This window comes from Copadichromis virginalis, linkage group LG18 (genome assembly GCF_057382275.1).
Source record: "Copadichromis virginalis isolate Kocher_CV1m ecotype Utaka linkage group LG18, C_Virginalis_male_GT1.1, whole genome shotgun sequence".
Lineage (NCBI taxonomy): Eukaryota > Metazoa > Chordata > Actinopteri > Cichliformes > Cichlidae > Copadichromis > Copadichromis virginalis.
In genome coordinates this window covers 19604238-19620260 of record NC_140635.1, presented here as the reverse complement: position 1 = coordinate 19620260, position 16023 = coordinate 19604238, and the positions used below count along the sequence as shown (strand labels likewise).

The window sequence follows — 16023 nt, the reverse complement described above, 5'->3', positions numbered from 1 at the left end:
AACTGTAACTCTGTAAGAAGAAAATTTTCAACTGATTACATATTGTTTTCAAGTCAACACATTGGCGCCATGGTTAGCACTGTTACCTCACAACAAGCAGGTCCTGGTTTCAAGTCCACCGTCTTTGGAGTCTGGATTTTCTCTCCGTGTCTGCGTGGGTTCTCTACGGTTACTCTGGCTTCCTCCCACAGTCCAGAAGATGCAGTTATTGGGGTTAAGTTATATGGTGATCCTAAATTCCCCATATGTGTGAATGTGTGTGTGAATGGTTGTCTCCCTATGACTGGTGATGTGTCCAGGGTGTACTCTGTCTCTTTCCTGTGGCAACTGGGACTGGTTCCAGCCCCTACACAACCAAGGATTAGATAAGTGGAATGGATGTTTTCAAGGCATAACCATCAAAGAGTTTTAGTACTGAACTTGAATTCAAACTTCTACTCAAGATTTGATGTGCACACCAGTTTTCTACGGATATCCCGAAGCTGAAGCATCATTCATGTAATAATAAAATTGAACTGCATCTGACTGTTCTTCCTGGTAGTTCCATTGTTTGTATTGCATTATGGTGCAAGCTTTATTGCCACTTTAAGTTGCACAGTGTTGGAATGCTTGCATGAAGCTCAGAGCTGCATCTCAATTCTGGTGCCTGTGAGATTTGCCAGCACTGGAGTGCAATATCAGTGAAATATATGGTTAGCTGGGGTTGCCAGTGGCAGCTCTGCTGCCCACTCTTGTCTAAGCAGCAGACTCCACTGATGAGAGAATGGATTGCAGTAGCATGATGGTGATATCGCTGATCCCCTGACTGCTAACCTGCCTTTGAGCTATATTGGCTCATTCATTCATTATTACTCACACAGCTTGGCCGCACTGCTCACCATATAAATGTTCTCTCATTTTACTTTTCCTGTAGCTATTCACTGTTTCATTACTAGGGATGGGTATTGATAAGATTTTAACGATTCCGATTCCATTTTCGATTCTGTTTAACGATTCGATTCCTTATCGATTCTCTTATCGATTCTCTTATCGATTCTTTTTTTTTTAAAAAGGAGAACACTAAAGTCGATTAGCTTAGAACTTTGTTTTATATCTTCTCTTTGAACAAGATAGAAATTTAGGAGTAACATGGCCTTACAAACCCAACAGTGAGATCTTAAGAGATCCACAGCCTACGGCTCTTCAATGGGGTGTCACAGGGTCCCCAGGAAAAAAAATGTATATGTAAAATAATAAAATTAATATTCTCCTGTAGCAATAACAAAGTTTAACATAAATTATTCTGTAGCAATTACACAAGAATATCCAGTAATGTCCTGCCTACAATTAAACACATTCACTTACCAAAGTGAAATCGGGGGCATCTGCTGTGGCAAATGGGTGCAAGCCTTTGACCACAAACTTAGACACTGCTGGGTGACATTCGTCTATCCTGGCCTGAAAGGAGACGCTACCGGTAGACTGCAGCGAGAACTGCCAGCATCTGAGCCAGCCAGACTCTGTCTCTCTCATCATGGTTATCTAAATGCAACGCACAGTAATAGCAGGTTTTGTAATAAGGTAAATCGCGCTAACATAATATGCAATGCTAATTGATTAGTTACCTGCAGTATTAACGGGAGAGGACGTGGAAACGCTACCGCTGCTGCTGGGTTGAGCTTCGCTAGTCCGGAGCGGATCAAAAACACGACATTCGTTGAAAGCAATCGCGTGTTTTTTGAGCAAATGCTTTTGCATATTCGTAGTGTTTCCTCCCTTTGATGAAATCTCTACTTTGCAAGTATTGCACGTTGCCCTGTTGTCATCCTTTCTCATAAAGTGTAACCAAACTTTTGAGCGTTTGCGCCGCTCAGGCGCCGTGTTTCCTACTGGGTAAAAGACGCTACTCAACGTGATGACGTCATTCGGGGCGACTGGAATCGATAAGGGAATCGTTTTTAAAAGTGGCAAACGATTCCAAGGAATTGAAACAGTGGGAACCGGTTCTCAACAAGAACCGGTTTTCGATACCCATCCCTATTCATTACTGGATTTACCTGGTGAGGCAGTGAGTTACTGGTTGTGGTTTTTAAAGACATGTGGAGTGAACTTGTTATATTGTGCATACATTTTTAATTGTTAACTTTTTAAAGTTAACAGTAAACACAAAACAGTATTATTCCTACCCTTCTCTTAACATGTCATACCCCTTTTACTTAAAATATAGTGTTTGGGGTTAAAGGCTCTGAACTGAACAGTTATAATTTTTCACTAGGTATTAATAGGACACTTTAAAAAAAGAACTAATCTGTACTTAATTTATGCTCTTTTTTTCCCCACTTTTTCCTTTTTTTAAAAAACATGTGATGATGACTATGCTGCCAGCTGCCCACTCGTGTAATGCAATTAAAGTCATTAACTGGAGCTGTTCATCACCTGCCAGGATTCACCACCCCTCAGGGTTTAACAACAGGCTTACAGTGACTTAACTGACAGATGCTGTTAGATCCATTCTGTGAATGCAGGCGAGGCCTGACTTTAGGCCTTCACTGCATTAATCAGAGCTGCATGTTTATCTAAACCGTCACCTTATTCACTGTAGGAGATATAGGAAGTAAGGTGTTAATATGAATGTGAATGCGTGTTCAGCTTGGTCAATAGCTGATGGCTGGAGATGGTTGGAGGCCCATCTCTCTAATTGACTCTCTGGCATCAGCACCGGATGAGCACCTGCAAGCTGCACAGTCATGAGCCCAGAGCACACAGACCCTGGGATGTTGGTTGTCATGGTTACTCCCTTCCCTGGCAGAGATGCGTAGCAGGTGCATGTGTGTGTCAGGATCAGTATGACATGGGAACTTGTGGATTGAAATGGTGGGCGCCTCCTTAAGACTAGGCTATCTGTACTGTCAGAGGGTGTCTGGCAGAATACTGGCTCGATGTTTGGATTCCTGATAGCCAGCAATGACTAGTTCTATTCATACCAGACTAGTCAAACGCATTGCTGTCTCTGCTATAAAACCAAATAGAAAGGGGGGTACACATTACAAAACCAAAGTGATGAGAGAAAACAGGAGAGACTATATTAATACCAAAATGAAGTCTGTGATACAAGCTTACCTCATGTGGTTTTTTGCACTGCGACCACTTGTTACCCAAAATCAACTCTTCTCACACACTTCTCACTGTGCTTTCACGAGTGAAAGAAAGTGATATTGGTGTCATTGTCTCAGGAAACTACATCATTGTTTAGTTCTGCTTGTTTTTACCAGCTGATTTGAGATGAGTGTTTTTAGAATTAATGGAAACATAATTTTTAGAGAACTGTCTTCTTGCTGGGTTTCCAAATCCATCTGTGCTTATGGGCTGCTTTCTTTATTCTTTAACCACTTTGAAGATATTGTGAACAAAGTTAGAGTCTTATTCTTGCTTTTAATGAAGTGATGTATATTTTATACCTAATCTTGTTAATATTGAATCTGTCTTTTAGACATCTCTGTGGGAGCAGACATAGTAGAGAGGCAGGTTACTGAACCTTCTGTCAAAATTCCAGCAGAAATTAAATCAGGTTTGTACAGGCCACTTATTTATTTACCACTTTACTCATATTGATTTGTATCTAATAGTTTTTATAAAGTTTTGGTTAACTACAATGCTTATGGTTTATTATCAAAGATAAAATAATGTGTCAATTTTTTTTAAGATGTACATTTTCTACCAAATCTAAATCTTTGTCATTAATAACCTAATTCCTTCTTCAGAAACAAAACCAGCAGTAAGAGCCCAGCTTGCATCTACAGAGAGTCATGCGTCTTCAGTGACTCTGAGCCAGGAGTCTATTCCAGCGCAACACTCTACGGAGGGACTACAGACACAGGACACCACAATACAAATCAAACCAGCAAATACTGAGGCCTGCCCTGAAAAGGGCATGGTCAACCCCAGCACAAAGGATTTTAAGGCCATCATCTCAACCACCAAAGAACCAGGTACTGCATCAGTACCCTTCACGGACCAACCGATGGTAGTCGCACTACCCCAGCCTTCAAATATGGATGTAGTCAGGGGTTCTTTCCTGGAAACTAATCCAAAAGAACTCAACAGTGATAGGAGAGAGGGTATTTTTCACAGAAACCTGGCAGAGACTGTTAAGCCCTCCACTTCTACATCAGAAGAGATGGACACTACACCGGAAAAGCCAAGTATGCCATTTCCCAGTTTGTCTTTAGAGGAGAAACCCCTTAAAACAACTGTGGAAAGGCTAGCTGAAATGGTTTCTTCACCTTCCAACTCCTCCCCTCTGGCTCGAGGGACATCTCCCAGAGAACTAACTCAGACCCAGATTCTAACATCAATGAGTGACCACAGCAGTGTAATGCCCACCACCACTCTCATAGCATTCACCCCCAAAATTGGGATGGGAAAGCCAGCCATCACCAAGAGGAAGTTTTCTCCTGGGAGACCACGAGTGAAACAGGTAGGAACCTGAACATCATGTCACAGCGACTGTTGATTTTTCTGTCCCCGTCTGTCTGATTCTGTGATGTTCCCTGTCCCACTAATAAACCAGATCAGTGTAGGTGAACAACTGGTGCTTGTATCTTGTGCACTCCTAAATCTATGTGGGTTGGTGTCCTGTGGGTTTATGAAATTAGATTATGTTGGGTTGAAAGAGTTGAAGAAACTTGTGGGGTTGAGTATATGTTTTTCAATGAAATTTTAGGACAACACAGTGAATGGTGCTCTATCCACTCTTTGCACTCTCTTTACATGAATGTGCACCACAAGATTAGTCACAGTGTTTATGTAAATCTGAGTTGAGTGTGTTTTATTTTCTGTAGGAGATGCAATTTTAGCGCTAAATCACATTTTCCTGATGGCCCTCGCTATCTTCCACCTTTGGCATAGCAATCAGTCTCCCTGTTCATCCAATGTCCATGTTACAAACATCAGTCCTGTTGAGGATGAGCATTCATCAAATCACATATTGCAGTGATCATTGCCATTATCACATCCTATTTATATCATTATTACACCATCAGTGACAGTGAGTGACTTGTGGCTATATAAAAAAAAATTTAATCTTATAATATTAGTGTTTAGAGTTTATAATGTAAACTGAAAGCTGACTGTCAGCAAAATAAATTACACTCATGACTGTAATACACTGTGAATGATGCCAGTGAGGACAGACTAACTCAGTTGGCACCGTTTCTTTCTACATATATCCCATTTCTAAAATCAACATATGAATCCAACTAATTTGTTACACAAGGCCAGGAGAAATCTCTTCCCAAAAAACTTGAATGCTGCTTTTCTATTTAGCATGTTTTTATCTGATACACTCGTCTACCGAGTTACTGACGCAGTGCCCCTGTTTTGTCAACATGCCAAACATACTCGGTTGTCATGGCAAGAGGTAACAGGGCCTCCTTTCCTGCTTTATGGTGCCTTGATACTCCTGGCAAATTCTGCTGCTTGAAAAGCAACTAACACAGTGATGCTCTCCAAAGATACTTCTTAAGTTCATGTGCATGAAAGGGTTCGCTTTAACAGAGAATGCAACCTAATAACTCATCCTCTTTCTAGTCTGGCATATCAGATGCTCTCTTGTACCTCTGCACAGTTTGGGTGTGTATTGAGTGATTCCCAAATGGCTACAGTAGGAGCTCACTACATTTCTCTAACATCTTTCTTTGTATGTTTTGTTTCTTTGCTGGCTTGGTTTTTAAGTTGCTGCATTTTTTTTCTTTTATTTTTGTCGCCCTCCTCCCTCCCTCTCTCCCTCTCTCACTTTCTCACCCACCCCTCCTTACCTTAGGGTGCATGGAGTCCCCATAGCAGTGTGAGCTCACCCTTGTCCTGGTCACCAGACCAGCCAGAGGGTTGGGACGTCCTAAAGACCAGGCAGTCCTCTGGCAGTCCCGGCTGGAGCATCAGAGTGGTAAATACCATGGCTCACCAGAGACGGCAGGGCAGCAGCTGCCCTCTGTTAGCCCTCTGTTTGCCAAAGTGACGCGCACTCCCTGAGTGTTCCTGAATGTCACTAATGTGTACTGAAGCCAACAACAACAATTACTGTAATCTTAAAGTGAGAGGGGTAGTCGCATACCAATGACTAAGCTAATGACGTTTTTAGGGTGAAAGTGAAATATTACTCTGTACAAACAAGATAATTTTGTGCTTTTACAGATTGGAGTTGCGTAATCAAGGGTATGGTATAGTGCTAAAAAGGATTTTATTTTTATTTATTTATGTAATTATTTTTTAACATGCCGCTATTCTGGTGTCAAGCCGAAATTCATGATGTGCAGTTCAAAAATCTCAAGCAGCCTCTTCATTTCTTTATATTTTGCCAGACTTTATTGTTTTTTGTTTTTTTTTAAGTGATCATGAACAATTTTTCATCAGCCTTTGTGATCTTCTTTTAAAGTTTTCTTTGGACATTCGCTGTTTTTTCACTTATTTTCAGTCTAGTGCTTGTACCTGACCATTTCCATATGTTTTTGTTTATTAAGCCACTTAACACTGACCTATGAATCATTCAGGTTTTTTAAAAAGGGACTGGTTCACGGGATGAACCAGTGTTGTTTGCCCACAGCAGATAATTTAGCTAAGAATAAATTTAAATTGTATCTTGAGTGTTAAATTGTATTTGTCAAAGATGACAGTTTTTCAGGCATATTTATGCACCAACAAAATTATTCATAAAGAGCTTTTAGCTAAAATCCTGGCATATCTCACATTGTATGCAGTGTGCCCTTAAAAACACATTTGAGGAAACTGGTTTGTGGCGAACAAAAGAAAAGTGACAAGGGTAAGGAAGTTTCTACAGTACATGAACAGTATGTGAAAGCCATATCCTTAAGACATTGGAGGGGGGGGGAGAATCAGCAAACACCTGGCACAGTACCTGAAGAGATGCATCTCGTCCTTCAGTTGATCGATATGTTGTTCACTCAAGTCTCATCAGAAATGATCTCAGTCGAAGGATGGCTGTCAAACCATTCATAAGGAAGGGAAACTGGGAGAAGAGGTGGAGATAGTCCATGTTACATAAGAACTGACTGAACTGAAAGTCCTGTAACAGTCTGTAAGTGTAGTCTGTAAAGCTACAATAAGTCTGATGGGGTGATTAAAACCAAATTTTTTAATTTTTGGTTCAGATCATTGTCAGTATGATTGGAGGAGGTCAGGAGAGTCATTTTTTAGATGGCTATGGACACTCACTGTTTTACCAGTAAGTGTCCATAGTCATCTAAAAAACATGCAGACTCTGTTATGGCCATTTTCCTTGTTAAATGTAAAGAAACGGGAGTGGCTGAAGACTTTTGCACAGTACTGTAGCTCTCAGCACTGTATCCCCAATGATGTTTTTTTGATACTGCGAGAAGCGCTGTGTAGTACAGGGACCCATATTATCTTAGCTGAACATGTCAATTAATAACACACAGGATAAACAATGTGGCACACAACATTTTGTAAAACTTAAAATGTAATACAAATAACTTAAGGTTATGTATATAACCCCGGTTCTCTGAGTAGCATGAGTGAGTGTCTCACTATGGGAACGCCTCCTGCGTGACCTCATCAGAAGCTCAAATACCATTACGCCAGCCCTTACAGGCTGGCTAGGTGATGCCCATGTCAGGAGGGGCCAGTGCCTCCCTATATAATAGGCTGACATAGCGTCAGATGTCATTCAAAACAAGCCCACCTCTTCCTCGCTTCCTTAGCAAGGAGGGCGGTCTGGTGAGACACTCACTCATGCTACTCAGAGAACCGGGGTTATATACATAACCTTAAGTTCTCTTTCATAGCATTTGTTTCGTGTCTCACTATGGGAGAAATACTGACTCCCGGATTGCCAGACATGCCTGTTAAGAAGACAACTGTCCCCAACAGCACTTCACAGGGGAGAGGCCCCCACCCGGGAAGAACCTGCACTGAGGACTGAATGTGCTAGGTTAGGTGCTGTCACATCTAACCTGTAAAACCTAGCAAATGTATGAGGCGAGGTCCAGCATGCGGCTGCACACACCTCCTGAATAGAAACTCCCCCAAAGAGAGCCCATGAGGTTGCCAGACCTCTAGTGGAATGCGCACGTAAGCCAGCAGGGGGCTGAAGGCCCCCGCTAGTATAGGCCAAGGCAATTGCTCCCACTATCCAATGGGAGAGGCGCTGTTTAGACACAGGCTTTCCCATATGTGGTTTAGCCCAGGACACGAACAGCTGGTCACTTTGTCTGACACTCTGGGTTCGGTCCATGTAAATGCGCAGGGCACGGACTGGACACAAGGTATGCAGCCGCTGTTGCTCCTCTGAGGAGAAAGGCGGTGGGCAAAAGGCCGGCAGTTCTATAGGGGAACATGCGCCGACAACCTTCGGGACAAAGGCAGGGTTGAGCCGCATACAGACCCTCGTATTATCCGAGGAGAACTGAATGCATGACTGATGCACTGAGAGAGCGTGGATCTCTCCCACACGTTTAGCAGAAGCTAAAGCAATTAAAAGAGCCGTCTTCAAGGACAGAAATTTCAACTCAACCTGTTCCAGGGGTTCAAATGGGCAACAGGAGAGCGCAGCCAATACTGTGGGAAGGTCCCACGATGGAGCCAACGGCCTAGACGTAGGCAATTTACGGCGTGCACCCTTCATGAAACGGCATATTAAGGGATGCTGGCCAACAGTCTTTCCCTCAAAACCAATATGGCAGGCTGAAATTGCTGCCAAATACACCTTGATGGTGGAGAAGGCTTTACCCTTATCAATCAGGGCCTGAAGAAATGACAGAATCACAGCCACCGAGCACTGAAAAGAGATGGCCTGTGATTCTAAGCACCAGCTTTCAAACACACGCCACTTGTGCTCATATAGCGTCTGAGTAGACGATGCTCTAGAACACTGAATAGTGTCGATAACACTATGAGGGAGCCCCACCGTGTTCAGGTTAAACCACTCACGGCCCAAGCCCATAGAGCTAGCCTCTCTGGGTGGGGGTGGAATATCTCCCCCTGTGCCTGAGACAGGAGGTCTCTGCGTAGTGGTAACGGCCAAGGAGGGCCGCACAGCTGCTGAAAAATCTCCGCCAGCCAGTGTTTCCCTGGCCAGTGCGGGGCTATCAGGATCATATAGTGACTTCTCTCCCTCACTCTGGCCAGAGTTGGAGAAATGAGGGCCACTGGGGGAAAAGCATAGAGGAGGGTTCTCGGCCACTCGTGAGCTAGAGCATCCACCCCGAGTGGAGCTCTCTGATCGTGCAGCGAGTAAAACAGGGGACACTGAGCATTCTCCCTGGATGCATAAACGTCCACGGTCGCCTGACCGAATCGCAGCCAGATCTGCTTCACCACCTCCGGGTGAAGCTTCCAGTCCCCATACAGCGGGTTGCCCCTGGAGAGAAGATCTGCTCCAAAGTTCAAGATCCCCGGCACGTGAGTTGCTCTCAGTGACAGCAGGTGGGCACTGCTCCAGACTATCAGTCTGTGTGCCAGCGTGTGTAACTTGGGGGACCCCAGACCGACCTGTCTGTTGATGTAGGCCACAACGGTGGAATTGTCCGACCTCACTAAAACATGATGACCTCTCAGCCAAGGGAGAAAGTGTTTTAGCGACAGGTGAACCGCCAGCAGTTCCAGACAGTTTATGTAGGCGGAGCGCATGTGAGGGCCCCATTCCCCATTCACTGTTCTGCCCTCGTGGGTGGCCCCCCAGCCGGAAAGAGAGGCATCTGTGGAAATCACCTTCCTGGCTGAAACTGCCCCCATGGCAACGCCCTGAGACAAGAAACCTGGCCTCTTCCACTCGCGGAGAGCGAGTGAACAGTCTGCAGAGACTCTCACGCGACGGTGGCCGTCTCGGTGAGGGTCCAGTTCCCGCGAGCCCACCCAGCGCTGAAAGCCTCTCATGTGCAGGCGTCCCAGTGTTATCGCCACTAGAGAAGAAGCCATCAGACCGAGCAGCCTCTGGCACTGTTTGAGGGTCACTGTGCTGCCTCTGCGAAACAGTGCAAGGGATGACTGTATGGCCGCCGTTCTCTCCGGGGACAGAAAAGCCCTCACCCGAAGGGAGTCTAGGCTGAGCCCTATGAAAGTAATGCATTGAGTTGGCGTCAATGTGCTCTTTTCCACGTTTATCTGGAAACCCAAACTCTCCAGATGGTGTATGAGAGCATTTGTGTGACAAGTCGCTCCCTGGCGGGTTGGGGCTGCCACCAGCCAATCGTCGATGTACGTGGCCACCCGAATGCCCTTTTTCCTGAGCGGGGCCACTGCTGCCTCGGTGCATTTCACAAACACCCTTGGGCTCAGTGAGAGACCAAAAGGCAGGACTACAAACTCGTATGCCATCCCCTGGAAAGCAAATCTCAGATACTTTCGGTGTGGGGGATATATGGGGATGTGGAAATAAGCATCCCTCAGGTCGATTGATGTGAACCAGTCGCCCGCTCGTACAAACCGTAGCAGCGAGGCGTGCGTCAACATCCTGAACTTGTATGTCCTCAAATGCCGGTTCAGGGCACGGAGATCCAGAATGGCTCTCATCCCCCTCCCCCTTTTCTTTGGCACAAGGAAATACCTTGAATAAAATCCGCTGTGCATTTCCTCGGGAGGGACCACCTTTGTCTCTCAAGGTGGAAATTTCCTCCAGGAGAAAACTGGCAGACTCGCCCGGAGCACGAGAGTAAACAATTTCTTTGAATTGTGGTGGAGCGACACTGAATTGCAGCCTGTAGCCCTTTTTCAATGTCCTCAGCACCCATGCTGACTGAGTGCAGGTGGCCCAGCTCTTCATGTGGAGAGACAGAGCGCTCACTGGCCACTCCACCGAATATGGCGTTTTGGCGCCCCCTTGTGGTCGCAGCGCGAAACACACGCCATTTCGGCGTCCCGTCACCTCTGTCACAGGCGAGCGAGGTGACGGGCTCATCTGCATCATCACAGCCGTGGAAACGCGAGTCTCCACGGGCTGCGTTATGGCAGACGGTGCTCCGTTTTTCAGCATGTTTGATTTTCTCATGTGTTTTGCAACACTCGACAGCGCCCTCGGCAAATTGCCTGGATGCGCGTGTCGGGGCTTTTTTAATACAGAATGCATGAGAGAAGTGCTCGTGTGGAACATGTCCCGTTGAACTTGCTCTGGAACGGAGCTGGGAGGCGGCAGGGCGGCCCATGAAGGGGGGAAACTGGGTTCGCTCCCGCCTAGAGGAGAGGCTGTCAGGCCGGCCGCTTCTTCCTCCTCACGATCGCGGCAGCGGGGGGAGGAGGAGGGGCCGCTTGAGGTCTGGCCTGGGGAGACTGCTTCCGAGTCCATGGATTCTTAGTGGCCCCGGCAGCCTGGGGGGCTGCCTGCGTCTTAGGCACTTTGGGAATCCTGAAAGCGGGGACCGGGCGAGACGCTGCCTGCGCGAATGACTGGCGCGGCGCTGCTGGGGTGGCGTGCTGGGCCCTCCTCGGCAGGCAGAGTTTCAGAGCCTCATCATCTCTCTTTTTCTCCTCACATCTCTTCTGCATGGATGTAACAGCCGCACCGAAGAGACCGTGAGGGACGACAGGGGTGTCGAGGAGTCCCTCTTTTTCCTTAGTCGTCAGGTTGGTGAGCCCGAGCCAGCGTGCTCGCTCCTGAAGAACCATGAGGCCCATGGCTCTCCCAGTAGCCTGTATGGCTACCTTGTGGAGGCGGAGGACGTGGTCAGTTATAACGCAGATTTCATCCCACACTGTGGTATCTGTGTTAGCTGTCATGTCCTCTTCTAGCTCAGCTTGGTAAGCCATTAGCATAGAAGAGGCGTTGTGGGCTCTTACTGACAGAGCCGCTGCCTTGTAGCACTTATCTGTAAGGCTAGACAGGAAGCGGTCTGTTTTGGAGGGGAGAGATGGGGCCGATGAGGACAGAGACGTCTTCGGGTGAAGATGGCTCGCCACCAACGGCTCCACTTGTGGCATCCGGCGGAGGCCGATAGACTCCATCCCCTCACAATCCAGCAGGGAGCTCCCCTTGATGGGGTGTTTCTCGCTGTAAGGTTTTGCTTTCCACGTCACCGCTATCTCATCGAGTAGCTCAGGAAAAACAGGCAACACATGCTTCCCCGTCTTTTTCGCCTTCGGCAATTTCTTACCGTCAAAACGAGACTTTACAACCTCTGTTTGTATGGCGGGCCACGGGATGTTGAGCCTAGCGGCTGCGCGCTTGCACATGTCCTGCATGTCGAGATCCAGGGGAGACGGTGGTGTCGGTTTTTCAACCTCGCCGGTAGCCGAGGGCTTTGCAGCCCAGCTGATGCTAGCCAAGGAGGTGGAATCGTCCTCCTCGTTAGCATCTCCTCCCCAGGTGACTTCAGCATCGCGGAAAAACACACGATCTCCGTGTGCCTCCAGCGACGGGAAAGCGGTCGCGATGGGCTGAGGGTCTGCCTCTGCCCAGCTCGGCCCTGGCGTTGCGGCCAAATCATCGGGCATCTCATTTTCTCCTTGCACCGCAGCAGCCTCACACAGCAAAGGGTCGCCGCCCGACAGGTTAGCCCGGCGAGCTAGCCTGCGGCGGAGTAGTTTGCGTGGGACAGCCGCGCAGTGGATACAGTCGTGTGCAGGTGTCAGGGCAGCCTGAGCGTGAGATAAGCCCAGGCATGCCGCACACACGGGGTGTGTATCCCAGGCAGAAATCTTCTTGCCGCAAGGACAAGGTTTTGCAACTTCGTTGGCCGTCGTAGCCGTGGTTAGCTAGAGGGTTGCGCACGTTAGCGAGACTGACACTGAGTGCGGAGAATATTGCTATTCCTCGCTAGCGTGGGGTGAAAAGTGTTGCTACTTTTCTACAGGTATTGCTACCTAATGTGTAAAACCGCTAGCGTCGAAGGGTATTGCTACCTGATGGTGAAGCTAGGGGTACCTTTATTAGCAAAGTGTTGCTACTTCGCTTTCGGAAAGTATTGCTACTTCCCTGGGTGAAAGTATTGCTACTTGGCACCCGCACTAGCCACAGAACAGTATTGCTACTGCTTGTATGCTAGTGGACAACTGAAAGCTGGGAACAAAGCGCCCGGCGACCGAGTTGTTCACTCGAATCTGTGGACAGTTTAGCTTTAGCACCCAATAGCACAGTTGTCTACAGGCTTCTGTGAGAAGCGAGAAGAGGTTTTTGAATGACATCTGACGCTATGTCAGCCTATTATATAGGGAGGCACTGGCCCCTCCTGACATGGGCGTCACCTAGCCAGCCTGTAAGGGCTGGCGTAATGGTATTTGAGCTTCTGATGAGGTCACGCAGGAGGCGTTCCCATAGTGAGACACGAAACGAATGCTATGAAAGAGAACTCAACATTTTCTAAATGCTGGTACTGTTAGCAGACTATAATGCTATTTTGCTGGTTAATTTTGGAAGGGCTCAATTGCTGCAGTGAATTTAAGAACAGAAAATACATTTTACGATGAGAATACAGAAAAGGCCAACTAGAGGTGCACCGCAAGAATTTAAGGTCACAAAAGGAGCTGTGTCTACTGGTTTGTTTTCTCTGGTTACATTGCTTCTGTATTTCTTCTATAGTTTGCTTTCTGTGTTCTGAACCTTGTTCAGGTAGATACTCGCAACACAGCAAAAAGCCGTTAAGCAGGTGAAAGTGAAGGTAATGCATTACTCAAGGTTTTTTGTTTGCCAGCAGCGGCATAATCCTGAGTGAAGGAGGAAAAAACAAAAAAACAAATGCAGATGGATTCAAAGCTGAAGACAAACAACATTTGAAATGGATATGCATTTGCAGAATAAAGACAGTGGCTAAAACAGTTTAGAGTAATAACAACAATGCGTAACTGTTAAATCCTCTTATTTATGCTATTGTAATACAAATAGGTTGTATTTTTTGTTATTTTCAGTGTATTGTACCACTAAAGCTATTAATGACACATGTTTAATGTAACTGGAAAACTGGACATTCTTGTTGTAATTAATAGATCATGGGAGTACAGTCTTTGTAGCAATATGCGGTATTTAACAGGGCTCCACTTATGCCCCAGAGATAATTATAGTTTGATGGTTAGGGTTAGACATAAATGTCAGAATCAGAAATGCAGTAGGAGCGGACCTTTGCAGAATACAGGTGTGGAAAGTGTGTGTGTGTGTGTGTGTGTGTGTGTGTGTGTGTGTAAAAAAAAAAAAATGTTATAGGGCATTGGGCCCCATAACATAGCAAGGTTTGACACATTTAGCATGTTCTTTTTGTTTTAGTTTTTTTAATTATGTGACTGGAGGTATTATTTTACCGTTTTTGGAAAATCTACCTACATTTGGTTCTTGGTGTTAATTTCAGACCTTAAACAGAGCAATCTAGCAAGTGTTTGTTTTTGGTTTTTTCCTCTAAAAAATACTTGATGAACCCATCTGTTTATCAACATCAATCCAAAAGCTAACTTCAAACCATCAGGGCAACATACTGTAGGGCACAGTGCTTGGCAAAGAAGAAAAACCAGCCGCAGGGAGGAGTTTCAAAAGCTCCCACGTAGAGATTTTACCCAGTTGGGTCAGTAACGTATTTTACATTTATTCGCCAGTTTATTTAGGTGTTTTTTTCCACCCTCCAGAGCCATCGGCTGTCTTACTTACTTACTTACTTGTAGACAAACCTCTCGCTCTCATGTTGGTGTTTAGTTTCTGTTAACCAATTTCCACTGGCTCAATGACCAAGCTACTATTGTGGAGGACCTTGTATTGTAGCTTCTTCCCAAGGAAGCTGCTACAGCTAATAGTGAAGGTCCTGTCTTGGCAATCCGGTGTAAGCTAAAGGGTGCTGCTATGCTGAGCTCACCAATGCTAGAGAGCAGAATAAGAGCTACCAATTGCACTGAGGATACATGTGCATTTATTGGCTAGGTGGTTAGACTTTCATTTTGCCATCTTTGTAAAGAATACCAAAGAAAACCTCGCAGGCTATCAATAAAAACAAGTCTCTTATGTTATGCCTAATGGCACTTTTATGCTCACCGCTTGCTCCCTTGACGTCACATCCGCCGACGCTTGCGGCCATTTTGGTGTCACTTTGGCTGGTTGTGCACCTCTCGATTTTTGTAACCTAAAGCATTCTGTTGCTGCCACCATGGCTGGGTTACAGGCACAAGTGTACAATTGTATCAGTTTTTATCGCCATTTTAATCATATCAGTACGGAGGTTCACAGATTATACAAAGAGAGAAAGGGCAACAGTTTGAACGGTAAAGACTTGGTGGAAAACAACTTCAGCTATAGCCACAAAGCTAAAGCTAGTCAAGATGGATTCTTTTGTGATTGTGATCATGGTCTCATGAGAATCCAGGTGCATTGCACCTGCCTTGTTGCACAGTAGCTGTAAGTGTTACATTTAACCAAACGGGAGCTGTGGGCAGGGCATTGAGACCACAAAGCGGTCACTACAGATACATCAAAGTTACATGAGAGCCAAAGTAACACATTTTTAGATCAAGATAATAAAATAAAATGGTAAAAAATAATAACTATATAGACAGTCTGGGAGAGAGGAGGAACGAAAAGCTGAATATTAGCTCAGATAATTGGCTGATCCTTGCATTGAGTGTTCCATTTCCTCTTTGTCCACAATGCACTAATGTGTTCTCTGTGTTGTACTTAAACCCATTCATGTAGCTGTATTTATTAAAGTACATTTTTCCTCTCAGATTTAGACTCTGTGAGAAGTCTAAGCCAGTTTGTTGCCATGGTGACAGCCATTACTCTTAGCAATACTGGGTAAGGGTTAATTTGTACTCTATGGTAGGGGGTGTAACTCAGGTTAAATACCATCATACAGTGCGCCTATTAGGAGGAATATTGAATAGGCGAGACCTGAGTTTGGGATCAGGGCCAACTGGGATTTTAAGGGCAGGGACTGAGAAGTTCAGTTAAACATAAGTCAGTCATTCGTGATTAGCTAGAGACCTGCTGTCAGAAAGGTGCAAAAGGCAGAGTGGAACACTGTATTGCTGTAACAGCAGTTCAGAGGCCTCTTTCACTTTCTCCCATGCTGGTTGTCTGGCAAAAATTGAAGTGTACCTCTGAAATAA

The 16023-nt window shown here is 45.7% G+C and overlaps 2 protein-coding genes and 1 pseudogene across 6 annotated transcripts in view; 1 reads left to right on the top strand and 2 right to left on the bottom strand.

The window, feature by feature from the left end:
* The window catches only part of kmt2cb (lysine (K)-specific methyltransferase 2Cb), a 93996-nt gene that overhangs the window by 42199 nt on the left and 35774 nt on the right, over positions 1-16023 (top strand). For 4 of the 5 annotated variants that reach the window (XM_085439005.1, XM_085439003.1, XM_085439002.1 and 1 more), the window contains 3 exons: positions 3470-3547; positions 3741-4456; positions 5801-5923. In XM_085439005.1, coding sequence (XP_085295131.1) covers positions 3470-3547; positions 3741-4456; positions 5801-5923 — 917 coding nt within the window. The remainder of the gene's footprint in view (positions 1-3469; positions 3548-3740; positions 4457-5800; positions 5924-16023) is intronic. The other variant, XM_085439004.1, reaches the window with a different exon arrangement.
* Positions 8926-11541, bottom strand: LOC146687689 (uncharacterized; annotated as a pseudogene).
* LOC146687688 (uncharacterized) lies at positions 11336-14996 on the bottom strand. Its single transcript, XM_085439382.1, has 4 exons — positions 14954-14996; positions 14778-14782; positions 11481-12699; positions 11336-11382 (listed from the first exon to the last, which is right to left on the bottom strand). Exons 1-4 carry the CDS (start codon positions 14994-14996, stop codon positions 11336-11338), a joined length of 1314 nt encoding a protein of 437 aa, XP_085295508.1.

Excerpts from the sequence above, each read along its gene's own strand:
- LOC146687688 (XM_085439382.1), bottom strand. The coding sequence starts at position 14,996 with ATGGCCGCAAGCGTCGGCGGATGTGACGTCAAGGGAGCAAGCG. Across the intron at positions 11,383-11,480 it reads TACATCCATGCAGAAGAGAT|GCAGCGTCTCGCCCGGTCCC; the intron begins GTGAGGAGAAAA and ends TCATTCGCGCAG.